General features: G+C 37.7%; 1 protein-coding gene across 5 annotated transcripts in view; it reads right to left on the bottom strand.

The window, feature by feature from the left end:
• ubn2a (ubinuclein 2a) overlaps window positions 1–21133 on the bottom strand; it is a 111389-nt gene that overhangs the window by 47304 nt on the left and 42952 nt on the right. For 4 of the 5 annotated variants that reach the window (XM_039766423.1, XM_039766419.1, XM_039766421.1 and 1 more), the window contains 5 exons: window positions 15348–15460; window positions 14491–15073; window positions 10868–10938; window positions 10654–10783; window positions 9482–9609 (listed from right to left, as the gene is read on the bottom strand). In XM_039766423.1, coding sequence (XP_039622357.1) covers window positions 9482–9609; window positions 10654–10783; window positions 10868–10938; window positions 14491–15073; window positions 15348–15460 — 1025 coding nt within the window. The remainder of the gene's footprint in view (window positions 1–9481; window positions 9610–10653; window positions 10784–10867; window positions 10939–14490; window positions 15074–15347; window positions 15461–21133) is intronic. The other variant, XM_039766420.1, reaches the window with a different exon arrangement.

Below are 21133 nucleotides of genomic sequence, written 5' to 3'. Positions count from 1 at the left end.
GTTCTGAGACTTTTCATTTCTTTGTCATTGGACAAACTTACAAAATCAGTGAGGGGTCAAATAATTATTTCCTCCACTGTATATATATCAAAATACCCGCGCCTCGCAGCGGAGAAGTAGTGTGTTAAAGAAGTAATGAAAAAAAAAAAGGAAACATTTTAATAATAACGTAACATGATTGACATTGTCATGAGTGTTGCTGTCATATATATTCCTGCCTAAATAAGTCACCCTCGCTCTTACTTTTTACCGTTCATTTAATCATGGCTAGTGGCGGAAAAATTATAAAATGGAAGGAGGATGGCTTTACCAAAACAATTATTGATGGCGAATCGATTATTCATAAAGCTTGAATTGGTGATGTTTTTCTGTGTTAACCTCATATTTTTCAGACTTCTTCTCAAACTAAGGTGGTGCGAGGGTAAAATGAATCGATCGCTGATCAATGTAATCGGTGTACCAGGAAATCATGCATTGACAAAAGCTCCCCCTTTGCTTGTAATGCAAAGTGTGATTAAATGCATTATTTTTAAGCGTTATGGAGCACATGCATGAAGCTTCTCAGCTGTGCTTGTGCTAAGAAAAGGAAAGATTTTAAAAATAACGTAACACGATTGTCAATGTAACCTTTTGTAAGTAGTGCCTGGAGGATTCAGTGTGGAGAAACTCTAGAGACAGCATGTGTATTAACTTGTGGATTTTTCTGTGAGTATTTGGTGGCAGTGTGGCCAGTTGCTTGGAAGAGCGGCTAGCATGAGCTCAGCTCAGAGCGAAATGAGGTAAATGGGAGGAGATGATGGCGTGACTCCCCACCCTTTAACCGTCAATCCCCACAAACACAGTCTCTTGGAATTTGCATAAGCACACCCCTTCACCTACAATTTTAACTTAGTTACAAAGTGATCAAAACTCTGTTTATATCCTCGTCCTCTCATTAAACTTGTATCCCGCATTACCTGTGGGCATGTGAAGCATGTAGCCTGTCTATGAACTTAATTTAAAGTTTAGGTTTACACCTTGCTTTCTTTCGAGGTAGCAGCACTCATGAATAGGGTAGTATATGTCACTTTCGCCGCTTCTTATTGTTTAGCTGCCTTCTCAATTATATAATGCATGTTTTCTTAAGCGCTTTTGGAGGTCTTCCTGGTTTTCTACGTATCAGTTGACAGTCAGTTCACGTGATTACGTGGGCGGCGTGATGATGTCACACTAAACTCCGCCCCCGCCTTTTCCAGCTCAACTCCATTACAGTTAATGGAGAAAAATACCTTCCAGTTATGACCATTAGGCGTAGAATTTGAAATGAAACCTGCCCAACTTTTGTAAGTAAGCTGTAAGGAATGAGCCTGCCAAATTTCAGCCTTCTACCTACGGGAAGTTGGAGAATTAGTGATGAGTGAGTGAGTGAGTGAGTGCTTTGCCTTTTATTAGTGTATAAAAGCAAACATTTTAAAAATAACGTAAGATGATTGACAATGTAATTGTTTTGTCATTGTCATGAGTGTTGCTGGCATATATATATATATATATATATATATATATATATATATATATATATATATATATATATATATACATATATACATATATATATACATATATACATACATATACATACACATACATATATAACATATACATATCTACATATATACTGTATATACACATATATATACAAATCTACATATATATATCTACATATATATATATTAGGGGTGGGACTCGATTAAAAAAATTAATCCAATTAATTAGAGGCTGTGTAAGAATTAATCTTGATTAATCGTATGTAATCGCACACGTAAATTTGCCCCAAATGGCAAATGTTTTTTTTTTTAATTTAAAAGCGGTTTTAGTGGGCGACAGAATCAAATAATAGACATGGACATGAATATTGTAAACTGAAGCTGTTTTAATTTCTGAAAAAAAGCTTTTAAACTGCATTTGAATTCAAAACAGAAACAAAAATATCATCCCTGGTTAAAATTGGGCAGACTTAAAAATAAAGTGGTAGTTTAAGTACTTTAAGTACATTTTCAGAATAGTATTGTCTTTAAATAATAATAACCAAAATTTCAACATAAAGTGCAGTTTTCTTCTTAAAAAAATAAGTCAGAAACATAAAAGGTAATTTGACCAGCTTACTCTTTAAACTCTGAGTAACATTAGCCAAAATTATTTTGTACATTAGGCTAAAACAGTGTGATCATTGAACATTTTGTAATTAGATGTATTTAGAATTACTAACGGTCACGGAGTCCAATGATCCCCAGTAAGAGCCACAAAGTCCGCTTTCTGTAATGCATCTAATTTTGCTTGCTTTTCAGTGTGCACAAAACCATGCTTTTATCAAGGCTTACGGGTAGTCGAAATGATCAGTCGTAGGAGCGCGCTTTATTCCGACTCTAACATTTTTGTAGCTGTGATGTGTGCATCAGTGTAATGGATGTACCAGGAAATCATGCATTGACAAAAGTTCCGTTTGCTTGGAATTGAAAGTGTGATTAAATCGTTATTTTTAGCGCGTTATGGAGTACATGCATCGAAGCTTCTCAGCTGTGCTTGTGCTAAGAAAGGGAAAATTTTAAAAATAGCGTAACATGATTCTCGTTAACCTAATATTTTTCATACGTCCCAAACCAAGGAGATGCGAAGGTAAAATGAATCGGGTACGCGCGTACATAGTCAGTACACCCCCTCTCGGGAATCGAACCTCGAATGTCGGCGTTAGAGGCGAAGACTCTACAATTGCGCCACAGCGTGTGGCTTGTCTATGCTAAAGTATGTATTGTAGATCGGGGTATATATATACATTTATATATATACCCGTGTACAGTGGAGAAGTAGAAGTTATGAAAAGAAAAGGGAACATTTTAAAAATAGCGTAACATGATTGTCAATATACAGTAATTGTTTTGTGAGTGTTATTGAATGTTGCTGTCATCAAGGATTTGATTATCATTATTTCTTTCAATCAGGCTCGTATTTGTAGGATGTGTTCAAGTTACATTCCGTGTTTGTCAATCGTTGTAAAGATAAGAGGTTTCATTCATCGATTAGTTCCTTACTGCATCAATAAACAGCTCGTCTTCCTTTTTATCTGTGATGTGACAAACTGCATGCACGGGTTTTTTTTACACTGTCTTCCTTTAGCAGGACATTCACTTTTTCCACCGTGTGCTTTGTTTCCGCAGTAGCTGCACTTATGAATATGATTGTATGTATAAGGCGCTTCATATTTTTTGCTGCCTTCTCAATTGTGTAATTCGGTTTTGTTCAGCACTCTTTGGAACTGTTGCTTTTGTCTGTGCATTGCGTCAGTTCCGTGAGCCGCTTGGTGTTCTTGCATCGAAGGTTCCCAGCTGTACTGGTGCCATCTCGTGTAATGTCAGCTAAGACCCGGCACTTAAAAGTTTCTCTCGCAGTTTCAATGAGTTTGTGCCAAACACCACCCTGACCATCTCATCTTCCTCTGCATAAGCACAGTCCTTCACCCGTGAACATTTACCGGCAGTGTTTGTATTGGATTGCGCTGATGGGCGGCCTTATATGGGCAGGCACTAAATTACAAGCGCTAGTGGCAGCCTGTCTATGAACTTAATTTAATATAAACTTACGGTTCACGCCGTGCTTTGTTTCGCAGTAGCTGTACTTATGAATATGCTTGTATGCATCATTTGCTTCATAATGTTTTCTGCCTTCTCAATTGTGAAATGGCGTTTTGTGCTGATCGCTGTTTGGAGTTCTTCCTTGTTCTCTACGTACTTACGTGGAGGCGTGATGATGTCACACGAAACTCCGCCCCCCACGGCCATCTCAACTCAAGACTCCATTACATTATATGGGGAAAAATAGCTTCCAGTTATGACCCTTATGCGTAGAATTTCGAAATGAAACCTGCCCAACTTTTGTAAGTAAGCTGTAAGGAATAAGCCTGCCAAATTTCAGCCTTCTACCTACGGGAAGTTGGAGAATTAGTGATGAGTCAGTGAGTGAGTGAGGGAGGGCTTTGCCTTTTATTAGTATATATATATATATATATATATATATATATATATATATATATATATATATATATATATATATATATATATATAATTTACCATTTCTAAGATCCTTAAGAGAGTAGCTCAAAACGCATTTAATATTACATAGATCACGAGTATAATCCTCCATGACTTGGAGTTAGAACATCACTGTACCCCTTGCATGTCGCAAAATGCAATTAAATGATGTTTCTGGAATTGCTGCCGGTCTTGAAACTTCAGCTAAAACACCTGCATGATGATGTACAAAGATAAGAATTGCAAAGCATGGGCAGAGACGAGCCCAAAGTATCCCATGAGCACCACCACTGAACCAAAAGGCAGGGAAAACACTATTTAGAATGGCATTAGACTTCATTCACTGTGTGGGGGCTAAGTGGTGAGGGAAATAAAGGAGAAGCAATGAGTAGCAAGTGTAAAGGACTGAGTATAAAGGTTGTAACTTAGGATATTAGGAATATGAAGGTGGAAAGAGGAGTGGAGAAAATATCAGATGACGTGTTGGAAGTACTGAACACGAGTATACATTTTTGCCACATGTAACAGACAACATTTCAAGGTAAAGGCGACAGAATGCTTAGAGAGAATAAAGGTAGCTACAGGTTTTTCTCAGTGATTGTCAATGTTGGTGTACTTTACTAAGAAAACTTTGCGCAGTAGATGCAGAAGGTGAAAGGGGTGAAAGGAGTGTGTTGTAGTTGATAAATGATTTTTGGTAAACATCTTACAAATATAGTCTCAGAGCATATGCCACACACATTGGCAGAAGCAATGAAGAGAAAGGCAAGTTTTGGATAGTTTGATGGTGGTGATTGCGATTGGTTGCGACTTGAATGGGCATGCTGGAGCCAGTGGAGATGGTTCTGATGAAATACATATAAGCTTTTGCTTCAGTACTAGGTATGTTAAGAGCGAGAGGGTTTGGGGGTTTGGAAATGTGATGGAAAAGGTTGTATGCCTTTGGCAACATATGAATCTGGTGGTGTAAGTGGTACGATACGCTACTTGTTGGTGAGGAAAGTTAATTAAGCTAGAGTGAACAATGTAAAACAGATCCTTGAAGAAAGCTGTCTATCACAGAATTGCTTGACTGCTGGAGATCTTGTAGTAAGAGACATGAAGTAAAGTAAAAGGAAGTATGAACTGATGCTGAAGGGCCTCAAGTTGAAGGAGGGCAATGTGAGGAGTAAATCTGTTGAGATGTTAGTAGAAACAGCAACTTATTTTTATATATTTTTTTTTAATTTTTATTATTTTATAAGCATCAGGTATGAATAGCAAGTGGAAACCAATAAATCATGTCTGGTGGACTAAGTGACCGCTGAGGCACAAGGAAACAAGGGGGTGGAATGTTGAGGTATAGATGGTAATGGAGGAAAAGGGGAAATACTATAAAGAGTGTCAGGAAAAAGAAGGCAGAATATGACACATTGATGTATAAGGAAGCAAAGCAGAATGCCAGAAAAGCAGTTGTGAGTGTGCAAGAAGTCAAGAAAATGGAATTTTAAAGTGAGCTGCAGAAGGTAGTGTGGCCACTAGGGGACAGCACTGAGCCCTAAATCCCAGTTACAAGTACACATAGTACTGGTTGGGGTTTTGCAGCGTGCTGGTACTGAAAAAGTAGCAAAAAAATCAATTTTAAAAAAATAGTACACTGCCAACATTTCAGAAGTTTTGGTACCGGAAGTAAATAGTTTTGAAAGACCTCGTGTTCAGCTTTTTGCTCTTCCTCTCTCCAACATGCAAAAGACTCTGTGGGGGACGCCCCCCGCCTCCCTTAATGCACTAGAACAGTTTTTCTTAAACTATGGGTTAGTGAATGTGTAGTGAATTAGCAAAAGTATATTGAAGTGTGAATTCAGTGCTGAGTGATATACAGTATATGCTGCTATTGGTCATACTCTGTATTGCAGCAGTACGTTAAAGAACACCAGTATGTTAAACAACAACATCATGGACAGCCACCATTTCTGCGGCACAAAAATATCTATTTCACAACTGATCAAGTATACTGTCCGAGAAGCCTATCAGCAAATAACATGTACAAGAAAGGGACAGACAGGAGGAACTGATGAGATGGTGAAATGTTGAGACTATGGCTTTAGACAGACAAAGATATGGGGGTGCCTGGGGGTAATGGGGAGGATTGGGGGAAAAAAAAAAAAACACTCATTTATCCAAAATAGCAGGCATAGAATTGCTTTCCATGGCACTTGTTCTGCTGCTTACCTATATGCATCTAAATAGCATTTTATAAAGTCTGAATGCTAATAACATGCATAAAAAGACAATGTATTTACCAAGCACTAAAGATTTGCATTGAATCTCTAGGCCTGCAGCTTTACCGTTGTAGAAAAAAAAAAATTTATAGCACCATGAAAATCAGATTTTATATAACTCCACTGGCAGCCTCTAATCAATGTTTATCATTTAATCTATTCAGTAAGGAGGAGCACACTGCACAAAAGTAATAACAAGGCACTTAAAGTGGATGAGTGTAGAATGCAGCCGAGGCCATAATATTACTGGACAGAGATATTAAAGCAAAGTGGATGAGTGTAGAATGCAGCTGAGGCCATAATATTACTGAACAGAGATATTAAAGCAGAATGCAGTAAAGACAAGACATAGATGCACACACACACACTTACTTATGAATTTATGTTTTGATATTGAGTTACTTTTACAAACGTTGTTTGGTACAAGATGTGCTCCAATTGATGAACTGCTTGTAATCAACCCTCTCACAAATAAGCATAGAGCTAAACACTTTCAAAATAAGTCTTGCTTTAACATCTGTAGTTTACATTTAATGACAAGACGACCACTGTCAGTTCTGATGACTGTTGCTTTCAACTGTAATCACTGCATTAATGTGACAAAACAGCAATTCATTGCGCTCCTTAAAGAATTTCTCTCTGTTTATATCCTGTGAATACACTATCACAGTCCAATGTTTTGAATTGTTTTGAAAGCACACAGGAATAAGATTTTCACGGGACAGTCCCTTTGCAGAGTTTGACGCCAACATTAGCATGCCCAGTGTGTGTGATGGTCTAGGTCATATTTGTTTCAACATGGACAGGAATCCTTTTAAAAACAATGCAAAACCTCTACTGTGAACGGACATCATTTTCGTTTAAAAAAGCAACTTTTAAATGAGAACACGGTAGTGTATATGTAGCCTCAGTGTGGGACAATCCCTCTAAACCATTCTCACCCCTTCCATGCACTTTAGTGGCCAACAAACTGCTACACCCACCCCCTTCTGCAATTCAATGACCTGCGGACTTTGTGAAGGACAGCAGCTTTCAATTCACTGGAGCATTCAAAGGGACACCATAGCTTTCACTTAAAGAAGTAAAGTGAGTATTTATGTGGTAATAGAAGTAGGTACCTTCGACTGGCTTCTGCTGACTCAGCACAGCACAAACCATTTTAATCCTTTACTTTTCCATTCTCTCTCCTCACCACTCCCCAGCAAGCTTTGTCCACCACCTCCCAACTCCGAACCCCTGTTGGAGACGAAGCGGTTCCTTTACAATTTGAACTGAAGAGAACTTTCAGTGCAACAGGATTATTATCTCCATCACAGGGTAGCCTGCCCCCAATAGTTCACTCTAGTGGCACCCAAAGAACCCAACAGGGCTGCCCACCAAAACTACAACTCAGCCTTGTTAGTGTCACAACAGGAGCGATACCAGAGGGATGCTGCCACCCATGGCCCCAAAAGGCAGTCTCCTCTTCCTGTCTTTCTTGCATGATGGTTTCCTAGCCAGGAAAGGTACCATAAACAAAACAAAAAAAAAAAAAAACACAACTGGGATATACAACAGTCCACATTCTTCTTTAAAGTAGAAAAGAGAAATATGTTCAAGATTGCAAAGCAGATGGCAAAAGAAAGACAGTATACAATATAGATAGGAAATGCATGAAAAACACTGAGGTAAACATTGTGATTGAAAGTATTGAGATTAAAGGATACCTTAATGAAGTTACTGAGTGAGGAGAACAAACAAATATTCACTTTGACAAAACAATAGGGTCAAGCTGTAAGCCTGAGAGAGGACGACTCAAAAGTGCAGAAAAAAAAAATAAAGATAGGTAAAGCAGCTGGCCCAACTGGAGTGATGTTAAAAATGCTGAAAGCAGCAGATGGTTCTGGGGTTGAATGGTTGACAGCCCTGTGCAAAATAATTGTGCATGAAAGGAGGATTACTGAAGACTGAAAAAGAAGTACTATATATGGTAATTCTAATATACAATGGAAAGAGCAGTCCACTGGAATGTGGGTCATAGCTACAGATCAAGCACTTGAAGCAGATAATGAATTTAGGTGAAAAAAAAAAAGTGTTACACAAAAATCGGGTATCAAGGTGCTTCAAAAGGTGATGAGATGAACTTTGAGGACTAGTGTCTACAGTGGTTAATGTATGAGGAAGCATGAACGGCAGTCAAGAAAGCAAGAAGAGGGACTTCACCTACCACCCGTTTTGTGTCTGGTGCTTTCTGTAATAGTGATGGAAGACACTAACCAGAGAAGTGTGTGAAAGATCGCCATGGGGCTCTTGTATGCAGATGATTCCATATTAATGCCAAAAAGTGAAGTTGAATGGAAGAATACACTGAAATAGAAAGATAATTTGGAAGCAAAATGACTCCAAATAAAAGCAGGAATACTAAGGTGATGGCCAGAGGTATATGGAGAGGAAGCAAGGAAGAGGTAGGTGCCTGCTCAGGTGGTGTATTTAGTTCAAGTGTTGGAAGAAATTCAAGCTAAAGCATAGGTTGATGGAAGGGGATGCAAGGAATTTAAAAAAATGTAGTGGCATGAAGGGTGGTCTGCAGGTGGCAAGTGCACCCTTTGTTTGCAGAGAATGTGCAAGAGTGTGCAGGATGCGGATATATTAAATATACATTTAGATATCCATAATGGAGTTGTTTGGAGAAAGAAGGGAAGTTCTGCTACTTATGTAATATGTTTCAGTACAGAAGGCGATGATGGCACAGCAATGATAGCAAAAATGAGATGAGAAGAAATATTGGGAGACACACCTCATTCTGACTTCTAAAGAAACTTCTCCGAAATTGAAGAGAAATGTTTATGAATGCTGTGTGGGAAATAGCATGCTCAAGGACAGAGATGAAAAAGATCAAGCAGATGTTTGGAATGTCATGGTGTAAGAGAAAGATGATTCCCAAGTTATGAAAAAGCAATGTAGACGCAATAAGGAGTTATAAATAATACTTGAAAAAGCAATGTACACGAAAAACCTTTATGCAATGATTAATTGAATACCCAATAGTCCACTGGCATTAGTGGTCCTAATACAAAGAAAATATATTACATATATGCTTTGAATCCCATGAAAAATAAATATGAGCTTTATATCAAAACTATAAACAGATTATTTTACAGACAAACCACATATACATACTTTGCAATCTTTGCCACCTTGGCTTGGCTATGTGCAAGGCAATCCTCATGGTATCTTGAAATCTGTTCAGGCATTACATTACCAACTGCAAGCTTAAGTCTCTGAAGTGGCATCCGTAGTCTGTCATCCTGTAAATGTACAAAATTAAAGCATGGTAACACAACAAGAATACAAATGATTTCAAAGTAATCATTTTAGAAATTTAACAAGACCATGATACATTTTTTAATCACCAGCCTATTAAATTGATCAATAACCTGCAAATACATTTAGAAGGGATGGACATGATCAACCAAGTAATACCAGTTTGAAATTAGGTTTAAGAAAAAGTATGCAAATTCCTACAGCAATACTTAAGTCTGTACCAGCAAAGGAAAACTATAATGTGCCAGCAAAACAGAACTACACCCATAACCGCTTTTCAGGGAATGTAGGTTAAGATTGTAAAAAAAAATATAGGCATCGAACATATTTGCCCTGAAAAGCAGATGGACATCGTATCGTTAGCAAGTCAGGCAAAATTACATTTCCATTACACCACCTGGAAGTGATAACATTTTGCCACTTTTTTCTGCATCTGGATCCTTTTCAACATCTCCAGCTTCAAGAGGTGCATCATTATCAAACACTAACTGAATATGACAGCATTTTGATATCAGCAGTCAAAAATAAGAAACTCTCCATAAGGATTTATTTAACCTTTGACTAATATCTCACTGACAAAACATTACAAAAAGTATTGACCCTTTCACATGCAACCTGTTCCTATCACTGCACCATTTAATGCTTAGCAAGTAGGTATCGATAATGAGCATGTTTTTCCACATCTGCAGCATTCCTTTAAAGACAGGACTGCCTAAGTCAAAACTAAATGTTTTTTTACTATTTTTTCTGTTAGTGAAGAACTTGCATTTCTCCTTCCATAAACTCCCCTTTAAGAATCAGTGAGTCTTCTACTTGTTTCCAGAAAAGCAAATGCCTTCAAATCTGTATCCAAGTAATTTATTAAAACATAGCTAGAATATTTAACAGAACCATTAAAATTTTAATAGCATCTCTTAAAAAATGCAACAAATACATAGCTTCTTTAAGACTAATATTTAATATATCTAGGTGAAGTAGCAACTAGTTTTATTTTTTTGAAAACATATTTTAAAGTGAACTGTTTTAACCTGTACATTCAGATTCAGTTTTCTCAGCCTCTTCATCAGCATTTCTTTGTTGCAAGGCACAAACGCTTCTAGATGACAGTAAACAGCAGCCCGCACTTGTGGACCCTGATCTTGGAGTTGAAGCTCAATGCTATAAGGAAACAGGTAACAGACTGTTATTTTACCACAAACTACAAGCAACAAACACTTTACTAAAATATATTTTTCAACTCACTCAAGCAGAATATTATTCATGTCCAAGGTGAAGAACTTCTTCCTTCCTTCTTCATCAAACTGTCTAGAGGCCTGAAAGGCAAATCAAAAATGGCAGACTGCTCAAGCAAAATTTCAGAAACCTCTGATTACCTAAAACAATGTTTCACAGGTAATTGTAAAATCTTTAATTTGATCTTCACACAATTCTCAGTATATACCCCTCCGCAGTTGTTAGTGCTGAGGGTGATGTACCGGAGGAAAGCAGGTAGATATAAGTGAAAAAAAATTCTTGTAAACTAGTATATTTTTGCCAATCATGTATATTAAGTTTGCAATTCTGTATCATGTCGCACCTACAATAAATCGAAGATGTCAAAAGAATTTGCCTTGCCCTAATGTACTTTAACTTCACCCTTTATTTAACTAAAAGAAGCCTTAAAGACTAAATACAAATAAGTAACAGAACAAATTATCTTTGTAAACATTGCATGTTGTTATTCTAAACTACTAGGGGGCTTTGTCCCCTGCTCACTTTGCTCGCCAAGCCCCAGGCCGGTGCTACACGCTAGCCACTTTGCAGTTCAGCTGCTCGCGTATGGGGATGTGGATGTACAATTTAAACAGACTGGTATTTTCATGGGTATTGTCAGTCGGTCATTTTCCAACCCACTATATCCTAACACAGGATCACAGAGGTCTGCTGGAGCCAATCCCAGCCAAAACAGGACACAAGGCAGGAACAAATCCCGGGCAGGGCACACACACACACACAATGAACAATTTAGGACTGCCAATGCACCTAACCTGCAGGTCTTTGGACTGAGGGAGGAAACCGGAGCACCCGGAGAAAACCCATGCAGACACGGGGAGAACATGCAAACTCCATGCAAGTAGGACCCATGAAGCAAACCCAGGTCTCCTGACTGCAAGGCAGCACCGCTACCACTGCACCACCCAACAGAATTGTTCCATATGCAAAACAGAATTAATTGTTTTACATTACAGCGAGTAATTAACCATATTAAAAAACAGTAAAACCTAATCATTTGAAGCTAAATTATGTTTCATGTTGCGTTAAGAGTTATTTGTTGCATTATACAATTTTGTTCTGTTTGGATTTGAAATTAACGTTCAAATACCTTTTAAACTTACACTTTTACTGTAAAACTTAAGTAAAAACAATTTTTTAATGAAATTTTCAACAATATCACATTGAATTTTGATTCTGTGTTTGTACTTGCATTGTTATAACACAACGTATAACTGCCCGTGAGTGAATTTCACTTTTCTCTCTAATAAATAAACTGACTTTTTCAAATGTTTATCTCTGCAATTCATTAGATAGATAGATAGAATAGCTTTTGTAAAGACAATTATCTAACAGGAAACTGTTAACGTTTTAATATGAATGGCATATCAAGATCTCCTTTGGTGTCTAATGTTATCCGTGGGAGATGTACTATATTACCTTTCTTGGATACATCCTCCTTTTAACAGTAATTTGACTGGTGGAAGACTGTACGGTGTGAACTGTTGTAGATATTCTTCGGGATATTGTATGTTGATGTTTTCATCTTCCGCACAATCAACACCAACTGTTTCAGCGTAGACTATTGATAGGCATTTAACCAATTTGCTATGTAACCAATCAACAATTTTTGAGTTAATTAATTGGGAACTTAAAGTGAGGAAAACACAAAAATTTTTAAGAGCTAAGAGAGCAGGGACTGTGCCTGTCAAAAGCATTCACACGAATGAGAGGTGAGAGGGCTGTGTGCGTGGTTTAATATGGTTGAGAGGAGGGCGTGACTTGAAAAAATCTCATGGACAAAGTCTTGTCTTGTGGGACTTGAAATTATCTCTTTGAAAAAGTCTCGTCTCAGGATTTCCTTTTATAATAGACAGAGATAACATTTTTAAATTGGAAAAGCATTCTCAGCTCATCAAATGTAATGCAATAAACACTGAAATGAGGATAAAAAATTTAAAAATTATCAATATCTAACATGAATATTACATGCCAGAAAAGAAGTATATTCATTTTTATTTTACTTTGCAAGATAAATAAACTACAATCTTCTAGATAAGGACCCAGGTAAACAGTAACGATAAAAACATATGCTTAAAAAGATAATTTCAAATTGCTTAAAATTACCTTTAACATAAGATTTGAGTATTGGCATGGTACTATAAGGTGTGTATAAAATACAAGAAAGAAAAATACTGAAATAAAATGATTACACAAATATAATATGAAAATTCAATCTTTCATTGTATGATATGCACACAGAATGTACAGTACACCAAATAAATTTTGATTATGCAATTAAGAAAACCTTGTAAAAGCATCCAATTTTTAAAGCAATAATCTACACCTGCAATTACTCATTCAAAAAAGCTAGCATATCACTTTAGGGATGTACAAAATTGATTTAATTTGAAACTCTTACAAGTAAAAATTAAAAGTACATTAATATTACATCAACTACTGAGCTTGAAACTTGCATGGTGTGTGTGTTTACTGAGGAACTTGTGTTCAGTCCAATGTTGCTAGAACAGACATCCTGAACTGGGCAAATTGAAGTGAAAGTATGAAGCTGAGTGATAAAATATAGTGTTCATAATATTTTTCACACTATATACACAACACAATTTTTGTGTTTACACTAAAGGATTCTTTTTAAAAAAAAAAAAAAAAAATTTTGGGTCAAATGACATTTTTATGTGCTTAAACATTGTACCTGAAAATTAATCATTCGAGCAAAAAGTACATTGGCCAGAACTCAATTTTCCAATATAAACAACCTCAACAGGCAATTCAATACTGACTGTCAGATGTGCTGTTTTTGCCAGGCAAGAAATATTTTATTCTGGAAACCCTACAGTAGACAATGTTATAATCGTGTCAATGGAGATTAAGAGCTTTCACAAAATAAGATACCATATTGACAGGCTATGATTTTAAAATGTTGGTTTTCAGCTGCATAGTTGATATTTCTGTCACAAGGGGCGGATGACAATGGATTATGGCTTGTTTGGATACATAGCTCTTAACTGATTTTAGGTACATGCCATGTTCTGTTAAATTGTATGAATGGCTATACTTTAGTTAATGTCAGTAATTTTATGTAACATGAATTTAAGATTATTAACTGAACATTTCTTACTGAGAGATACAAATTATTATTTACCATTTCTAAAATTAAATACAGATTTTAAAAGTCATCTTGTCATTTTGTTATCATAGTTCTTGATGTTTTCTTGTTTCTGTGCTATGAGTATATAAAATGCTGTAGCATTAATAAGGAAGCAATCCTTGTTTTAAAAAATTCACCAGAAATAGCCAGACTAAGGCATATTTTTTACTTCTGCCAATGTTAAGATATTGGTATTCATCCATTATAAAAGTTACAATTCTAAGATAGCAGCAGAATAAAACTAAAATAAAAAAATAATGAAATACTTACCCCCAAATAAGTAAAACTACGTAATAATTGAGTCTAGTTTGATTGGTAGCCTAAAGACAATTTAAATGGTCTTATCACTGTAACTTGTTTACTTAACAACAGATGACATTTGTCATCAACATGAAATTGGATAAATAGAGAAAACATAAAAAGGAAGGGAAAAAAAGAAACATACAGCACGAAGGTCACCAATCCTCTTGTGAAGAGCCTCCGGAAGACCTTCTGGAAGGGGTGGTGGTGTCACACTAATCACCTGCCTCTGTGGCAAAGCTTTAGATGTATTCAAATTTCCACTTTCACATGCTGTAGAGGTTCTCAGTAGGCCATTCTCTTCAGTAACATTGGTACCACCTTCCATTCCATCCGCACTAGCCTGAGATGAAGAGTCTAGCAGCTTTTCTAAGTCGACATCAAGCAAATCAAGCTCCATTGCATTTGCTGCATGCTGAAGGAGCTCATTTTCATTGGCAGAACCCAAAATTGAGATCATAGTAGGATCTGTGGCCAGATCACAGAGGTCTGTAGTCTGACTAGGAGCAGGCTTTACATTGTTTATTGGAGTAGTTTGTGAAGATGTTGGTGTGTTATGTTTGGGATAGGAATTTGTGTTCGTGGTTCCCATAGAGGACGGGTTATTCTTTCGCATAGCCTCCTTTTCTCTTGCAAATTTGCGGATCATGGCGGCCAATGACAAAGAATCCTTCATTAGCTTTTTTCGTTTCTTTTTATCAGGTCTGTGAGAATTTAGGGCTGATACCCTGTAAGAAGAAAAAAAAAGTATCAACCTGTTTCAAGAATTAATGAGATTTTGTAAAGCATTCACTGCAATGAAAGTACAGATACAAATTGTCAATGCTATGAATCTATTCCTAGAGTCACTTCAGAATATTCACACTACTATGATTGCATTGCTGACAAATCACCAAATTTTGTTTTTATGTAAGTATCTGATCAGCAGACTCTTAAATGCAAAATAAGACAAAGACTAGGTAATTAAACTATTAGATCAGTAAAATGACCAATTAAGCTCACCCAAGTTGTTTGGGTATTTTGATTTTTCTTGGTTTCTTCTCTTTCTCTAAAACACTTCCCTCATCCTTTCTCTTGCGTTTCTTTATGGGACGTTCTTCTCCCTCTTTATGCTTCTACAAGAAAAAAAAGGGGCAGTAGAAAAAAATGACAAATGCAAAAAAACACACTAATATAGTGGTGCTTGGACCCAGAAAAACACCAAGAGAACAAGAATACCAAAATAATGATTTCAATTAAATTATTTAATATAATGGAGTGACAGACAGAAGAAAGTACAAAACAGTAAACAAAGGTAAATCAATCAATCAACCTGCTAATTTTCTGGGCCTAACTTCACAAGTTTTACATTTCCGTTTACTAGGTAGGTGCAAAGAAACCTTATATTCCAAGCAAAACTATACCAAAATTAAAACGCTTTTAATTTGAAAAGGGAATTTATATCTCATTACAGCTACACTTGCATTTCTCAATATAAGAGCAATCCAAAATTCAAGATCAGCATGGGGTTGTCAAACTTTTACCTGGAATACCACCTCCAGAAGCTTAAATATTTCAAAGTCCCACCATTTATTTGGTCTTAAATTTTCAGGTCTTAAGAACTGAACTCTTACTCAAAATTAATTATATTTCGTTATTACAGGTTGCTTTGAATGTGCTTTTTGATATGAAATAAAACTTAGAAACTTAAAGATCCTATACTCTCAATTTACAAAAAAAAATGACACAGTTATATATGCATTCTGATCAAAAGAAGAAAAAAAAACAGACTTTTAATTTCATATGTAACATCTAGGGGGATTTCCCCTTAGGATAACAACAAACAGGGAAGGGGATTTTATGCTCTTGAGTTCAGGTTAGTGTAGTTATACGAATAATACTATCAAGGTAAAGTCAGCTCCCTGGAAAGTACAAGGTCTGAGATTATCAATTCACATTGTAGCACATCGGGTGATATGGCCTTTGAATCTGTGTGAAATCTCCAGAACAGCAGCAAGCAGGATGGATAGGAAAGCTGAATCATCCATCCAGAAATGGTTAGGGATGCCTTGCTGTCTGCCTGAAACAGGGCAGGTTGAGAGAAATGGCTTGTAGCTATCACTGAAATTCATCAGCCTGTGGCATAAGCAGGAAAAAAAACAGGTTGGCTCTGAGCAGCTGAAAGAAGAAGATGATCAGGGCTTCACATACTCAAGTATGTACTGGCTATACGTGGGCAAGGCTATTAGCAGTATACATCAGGAAGTTATAGGCATAACACAAACTGGACATGAATGGAAACAGGCACCATAACTCTTGTCCAGGGCCAGCAAAAAGGAGGAGGAGGAGGAAATGGTCATGCCATAGGTGAAAAACACACTGGAGGAGCAGTCCAAGGTTAGAGTTGTGTTACAAGGATGTCAAGAGCACTCCAAGGTTAGTGTTGTGTTACAAGGGTGTCAAGGGAGGTGGACAACATGGTAATCCATTGCTAAAAGATCAATTAGTGGGTCTGACCTGTGGATAAACCAACAAGCGTGGCGCCGTTTTCTAATAAGATCCACCTATGAAATTCTGCCTTGTCAACACAACTTGCACCAGTGGTTTAGTTCAGAAAAAGAGCGCAATCTGCAATGCCTCAAATGGAAGCCCCCAACAAATCATCAAAGGATGTTAGATTACATTAATCACAGGGATGTTACAGGTGGTGAACTGACCAAGTCCCAAGGAAACTGGTCAAAGTGCTGTAGACAAGCAGGCAGGAGGCAAATAGAGGTGTTACACTGTAATCAGGATAGCAGATCAAATTAATCAGGCAGGGGGAGAGAGCTGAAGGCACTACCTCAACAGATGCAGGAAGTGACTGGAAGACAAGCGTCAACCTATAATATTAAAACTATATCACCTGGGATATCACATCATGTCTATGTCCAGACAGAGTGGTTTGGTTGACTACTGTCAAAACAGTACTCCTCATAGATCGGACTGTCCCATGGAAGGAGGGAGCAGAAGCTGCCAACAACAGGAAGTGAGCCAAATGCACGGAGGACAGGAGGAGACTCATTATTTGCCTTGTTGATGTAGGATGCTGTGGATTCGTCAGCAAGTCCATGCACCACCTATTTAAAGGCATAGGAGCTACTGAAGTTAAGCAACAGAGAGCAGGAAGAGAGCTGGCAGGGGAGGGAAACTTTGGTTGTGGCTCAGTAGGAATGATAGTGTGGTGTAGCGGGTCCACAGTTCAAATCAAAAAGGCCACTTTTTAAATAAATAGTCGCCGCACTCACGGCTTAGAGAGAGGGCGTGGTAGTGTGGCAGGAGCAGGTTCCCGGGTGAATTTGTGATGTGGGGGGTCCTCGCTTAAGATGCCGGAAGGTGCTAATTGCAACACCTGATCCACGTCCCCATAATAAATAGAAGCGCAAGGCGGACGAATGGGGAGGAAGAAAAAGAAAAAGATGAACGGAGGTTATAGGAAAAGAAGAAGGCAGAAAGCAGAGACTAGAAAGCTGGTGTGTGAACAAGCGAAGGTGCAGCTGAGCAGTGAGTCTGGGTGTTTGGCCGGCACCCTGGGAGCAATCAATTGTGCTTGCTCCCGCTGAGCATTTAGTGAGGAGAATTGCTCCCTGCATAAGGCCGAGAAGGCAGTGGGAGTCAGGACTTGAGAAGTGAAAGCCCCAGCGTCTGTGCCCTGGTCACTGGGGAGCCCAAGTCACGGTCTGGTGAAGTCATACCGGAGCTAGGGATCGTAAAAGGCGAACAGACCGGCAGTAGAAGGCAGTAAGAAGGTCAGCTGCAGGTAGGGTAGCTCACCTGCTGCATAGCCTGGAAGGGAGAAGCAGGGAAGTCATCAGTAGAAAGGCACCAGGATTTGTTTTAAAAGACTGCTTCCAGCCATTATTTTAACCTCGGGTTTATAAAGGATTTTTTTTATATTGTTTAACCTCCACAATTCACAGCTTTTTAATGGGTTATTTATTTACTTTGAAGCACTGCACTATTTATTTGAGCACTGTTTTGTTGTTGCTATTTTTAATAAAAGCACTTTTTGCACCATCCACTTCATTGTTGTGCCTCACTGCCTAGCTCATGGGTGACATTACTGACGGTGTCGGGTTCACAGCTTCCAGAAGCAAGATGGGACCATGGATTAAAACCCGCATGTCAGAGATAGGAACTGGGATGCGAACATCTGGCCCAAATACCACCTGCAGGTAGAGGAACAGAAGTGCCCATAACAATGCTCCACTACCAGGGGATGTACAGCAGTAAGAATCAAAACAACAAAAGGTGGGTCCCCAGCTAATGACCATGTGGCTGGCCAAAGGGCACTACTGGAGTAGTGGCATGCTGAGATGACAAACAGGTGATAATATCTTCCACTAACTAACAGACTACCTGATTTATCTTACCATGCCCACATGCCAAACTTATTTATGTTTCAGTTAGTGGACAGAAACTATAAATATGGTTTAAAAACTAAAAAATTCAAACCTTATTACATCTTTGCCAGAAGAATCAGTGAATACCAAGATAATTCAGAATATTTTAATTTACACAAACTGTCTAAAGCTGCTTTTACAACAGCACACTTGTCAAATTAGGTTTGTTAGAAATTCAGTTTGGTGGTTTTGCATTGTGAGATCACATCAGTGTATGACATTATCTTCTTAATATTTATGGAAGAGTAATTTTTAATGGACGAGTCAAATTAACTCAAATTTCAAATCTTTCTCTCCTTTTTTGCCAATATTTATCCCAAATTTAATAATACCTCTGCATTAGCAAACTTGTCAATTTAAGTTTGTTGTCATTTCATAATTCATGTAAAACTTTTTTTTTTTTTTAAGCTGGCTCACAAAAACAAACTTTGCACTAGATTGGAAGGTAATAAATATTCTTGACTGAAGAATGCATCACATTCACTCTCACGCCATTCTAATATGTATTACCGTAGATACTCGCCTATTAGTCGACATCGCAGGTAAGTCGAGTGTATTGTTTAAGCCGAAAATTATGAAATTTGTTATGACCCGCGTATAAGTCGAGGGTAAAGTTTGACAGCCTATCAAATTCTTTGAATTTCATAATTATACCCAATGTACCTGGGCCCAGACTTTCAACATTTTAATCTTTGAAGAATTTTAGTAAGCCAAAATTAAAACTCCAAAAACATTTTTATTCATTTACTTACAGTAAGAATATTTCAATTAAATTCTTATTCAAATCCCTCGCATATAATAAGGTGGCCCTAAGTGTCTTCTTCAAATCCTTCAAAGTCTGACTCTTGTTGGGATCAGAGCTTAAAATAGCAGCCTGACATCCCAATTATACTGAATGTGGGATGTGGATGGAGTTGTCGGGTTTTGGGGGGTGGAGTTTTGGGATTGAGTGTTTGTTGATGGCGTGGTGGGGCTCTTGTGTTTTTGGTCTCTGTTAAGCTAAAACAGGCACCTTAAAAAGGAGATAATAAAGTCAACCATTGAGCAGTCAAGCCTTGTGTGTCACTCCCTGCTGTAAATTAGAAGAAGGGAACTCAGGGACAGGGTTTTACCCCAGAGCACGTTGCTCTGGCCCTGGAGCTTCACACCACTGGACACGAAGAAGGAGAAGCTCCCCTGCATCACCCCGACCACGGTCCAGAGACAGGCAGGAAAGGTAACACTGGGGGCTCGTCCGGGATTATTCCTGCCTGCACTAGTGAGTGACACGAAGCTTGTAAAACTGAAAGAAAATTGGTTCATTCTCTCGGTGGAGTGTGTAACTAGGAAACTGTGAATGGCGACAAAACTAGGGGTAGACGCTGACCTGGAAGCAGAGCTTTCCAAAGCCACCACAATTAGCACCAACCCTTTTAGGACATCGCCCACGCACGAGGAAACTATGTCCCAGCGTTTTCCACTAGTAAACTGGGAGAAAAGTGTCAAAGATGGGATTGTCGGACGCGAAAGTGAGCGCCATTGTAACACTTGGTTGCTATAAAGCATGAACTGTTTTGTGAAGAGTATTACTCAGCGATTCAACCGCACACCTCCGGTACCAATCTGTTTATTTCGTATGTAACAAACGAAGATACTTATGACAGTGGGATCAAGACCCATTCATTGATATTGCGCTTTAAAATTCGGTGCACCTTATGGTCTGAAATACTGTATGTTTCTGGTTACCGCCATCTACTGGCAGCTAATGGTATGTTTGTTATCCAAAACCTGCAAAAGCTAATGCTCAAATTCAAGTGCGGTATTTCACAGTTTAAAGAATTATTTAACAAAATTAGTGTTGCCCCGTGGATAAGTCGACTTTGTGTTTTTGAATGAATTTTAAGGAATACATTTTTCGACTGATACACAAGTATCTACGGTATTTATGCTTTCTCCATATCTGGCACGTTTTAGTCATTATGCTAACGAAAATTAGAATAAAAAAAAATAAAACATAAATCACAGAGCAGCATAAATGTGCCATTTGCCAATTTGTTTCAGCAATTATTTATTTTAGCAGCCAAGTTAACTGTAAGTCTCCATGATAATACACTACTCTTACTGCAATACATGTTCTATCATTAACATGCACAAAGCATATGTTTAAGTCACACAAATGTACAAATAACAAAAACATTCTGAAACACTAAATACCTGTACATTTTACTTTGAAACCTCATCATTTATCGGGGCTATATGATGCTGTATTAAAAATGCAGCATTAATTTTCTCTTTTGTCTAAAAAAGCAACAAGAAATTTTTAAACATTGTAGGATTATAACATGTTAGGCATGATTAAACTACAAGTCCACTTCAAAAAAGAAAAGT

This window comes from Polypterus senegalus, chromosome 10 (genome assembly GCF_016835505.1).
Source record: "Polypterus senegalus isolate Bchr_013 chromosome 10, ASM1683550v1, whole genome shotgun sequence".
Lineage (NCBI taxonomy): Eukaryota > Metazoa > Chordata > Cladistia > Polypteriformes > Polypteridae > Polypterus > Polypterus senegalus.
Note: the sequence above shows the minus strand (reverse complement) of the source record. Positions and strands in the feature narration are given on the sequence as shown.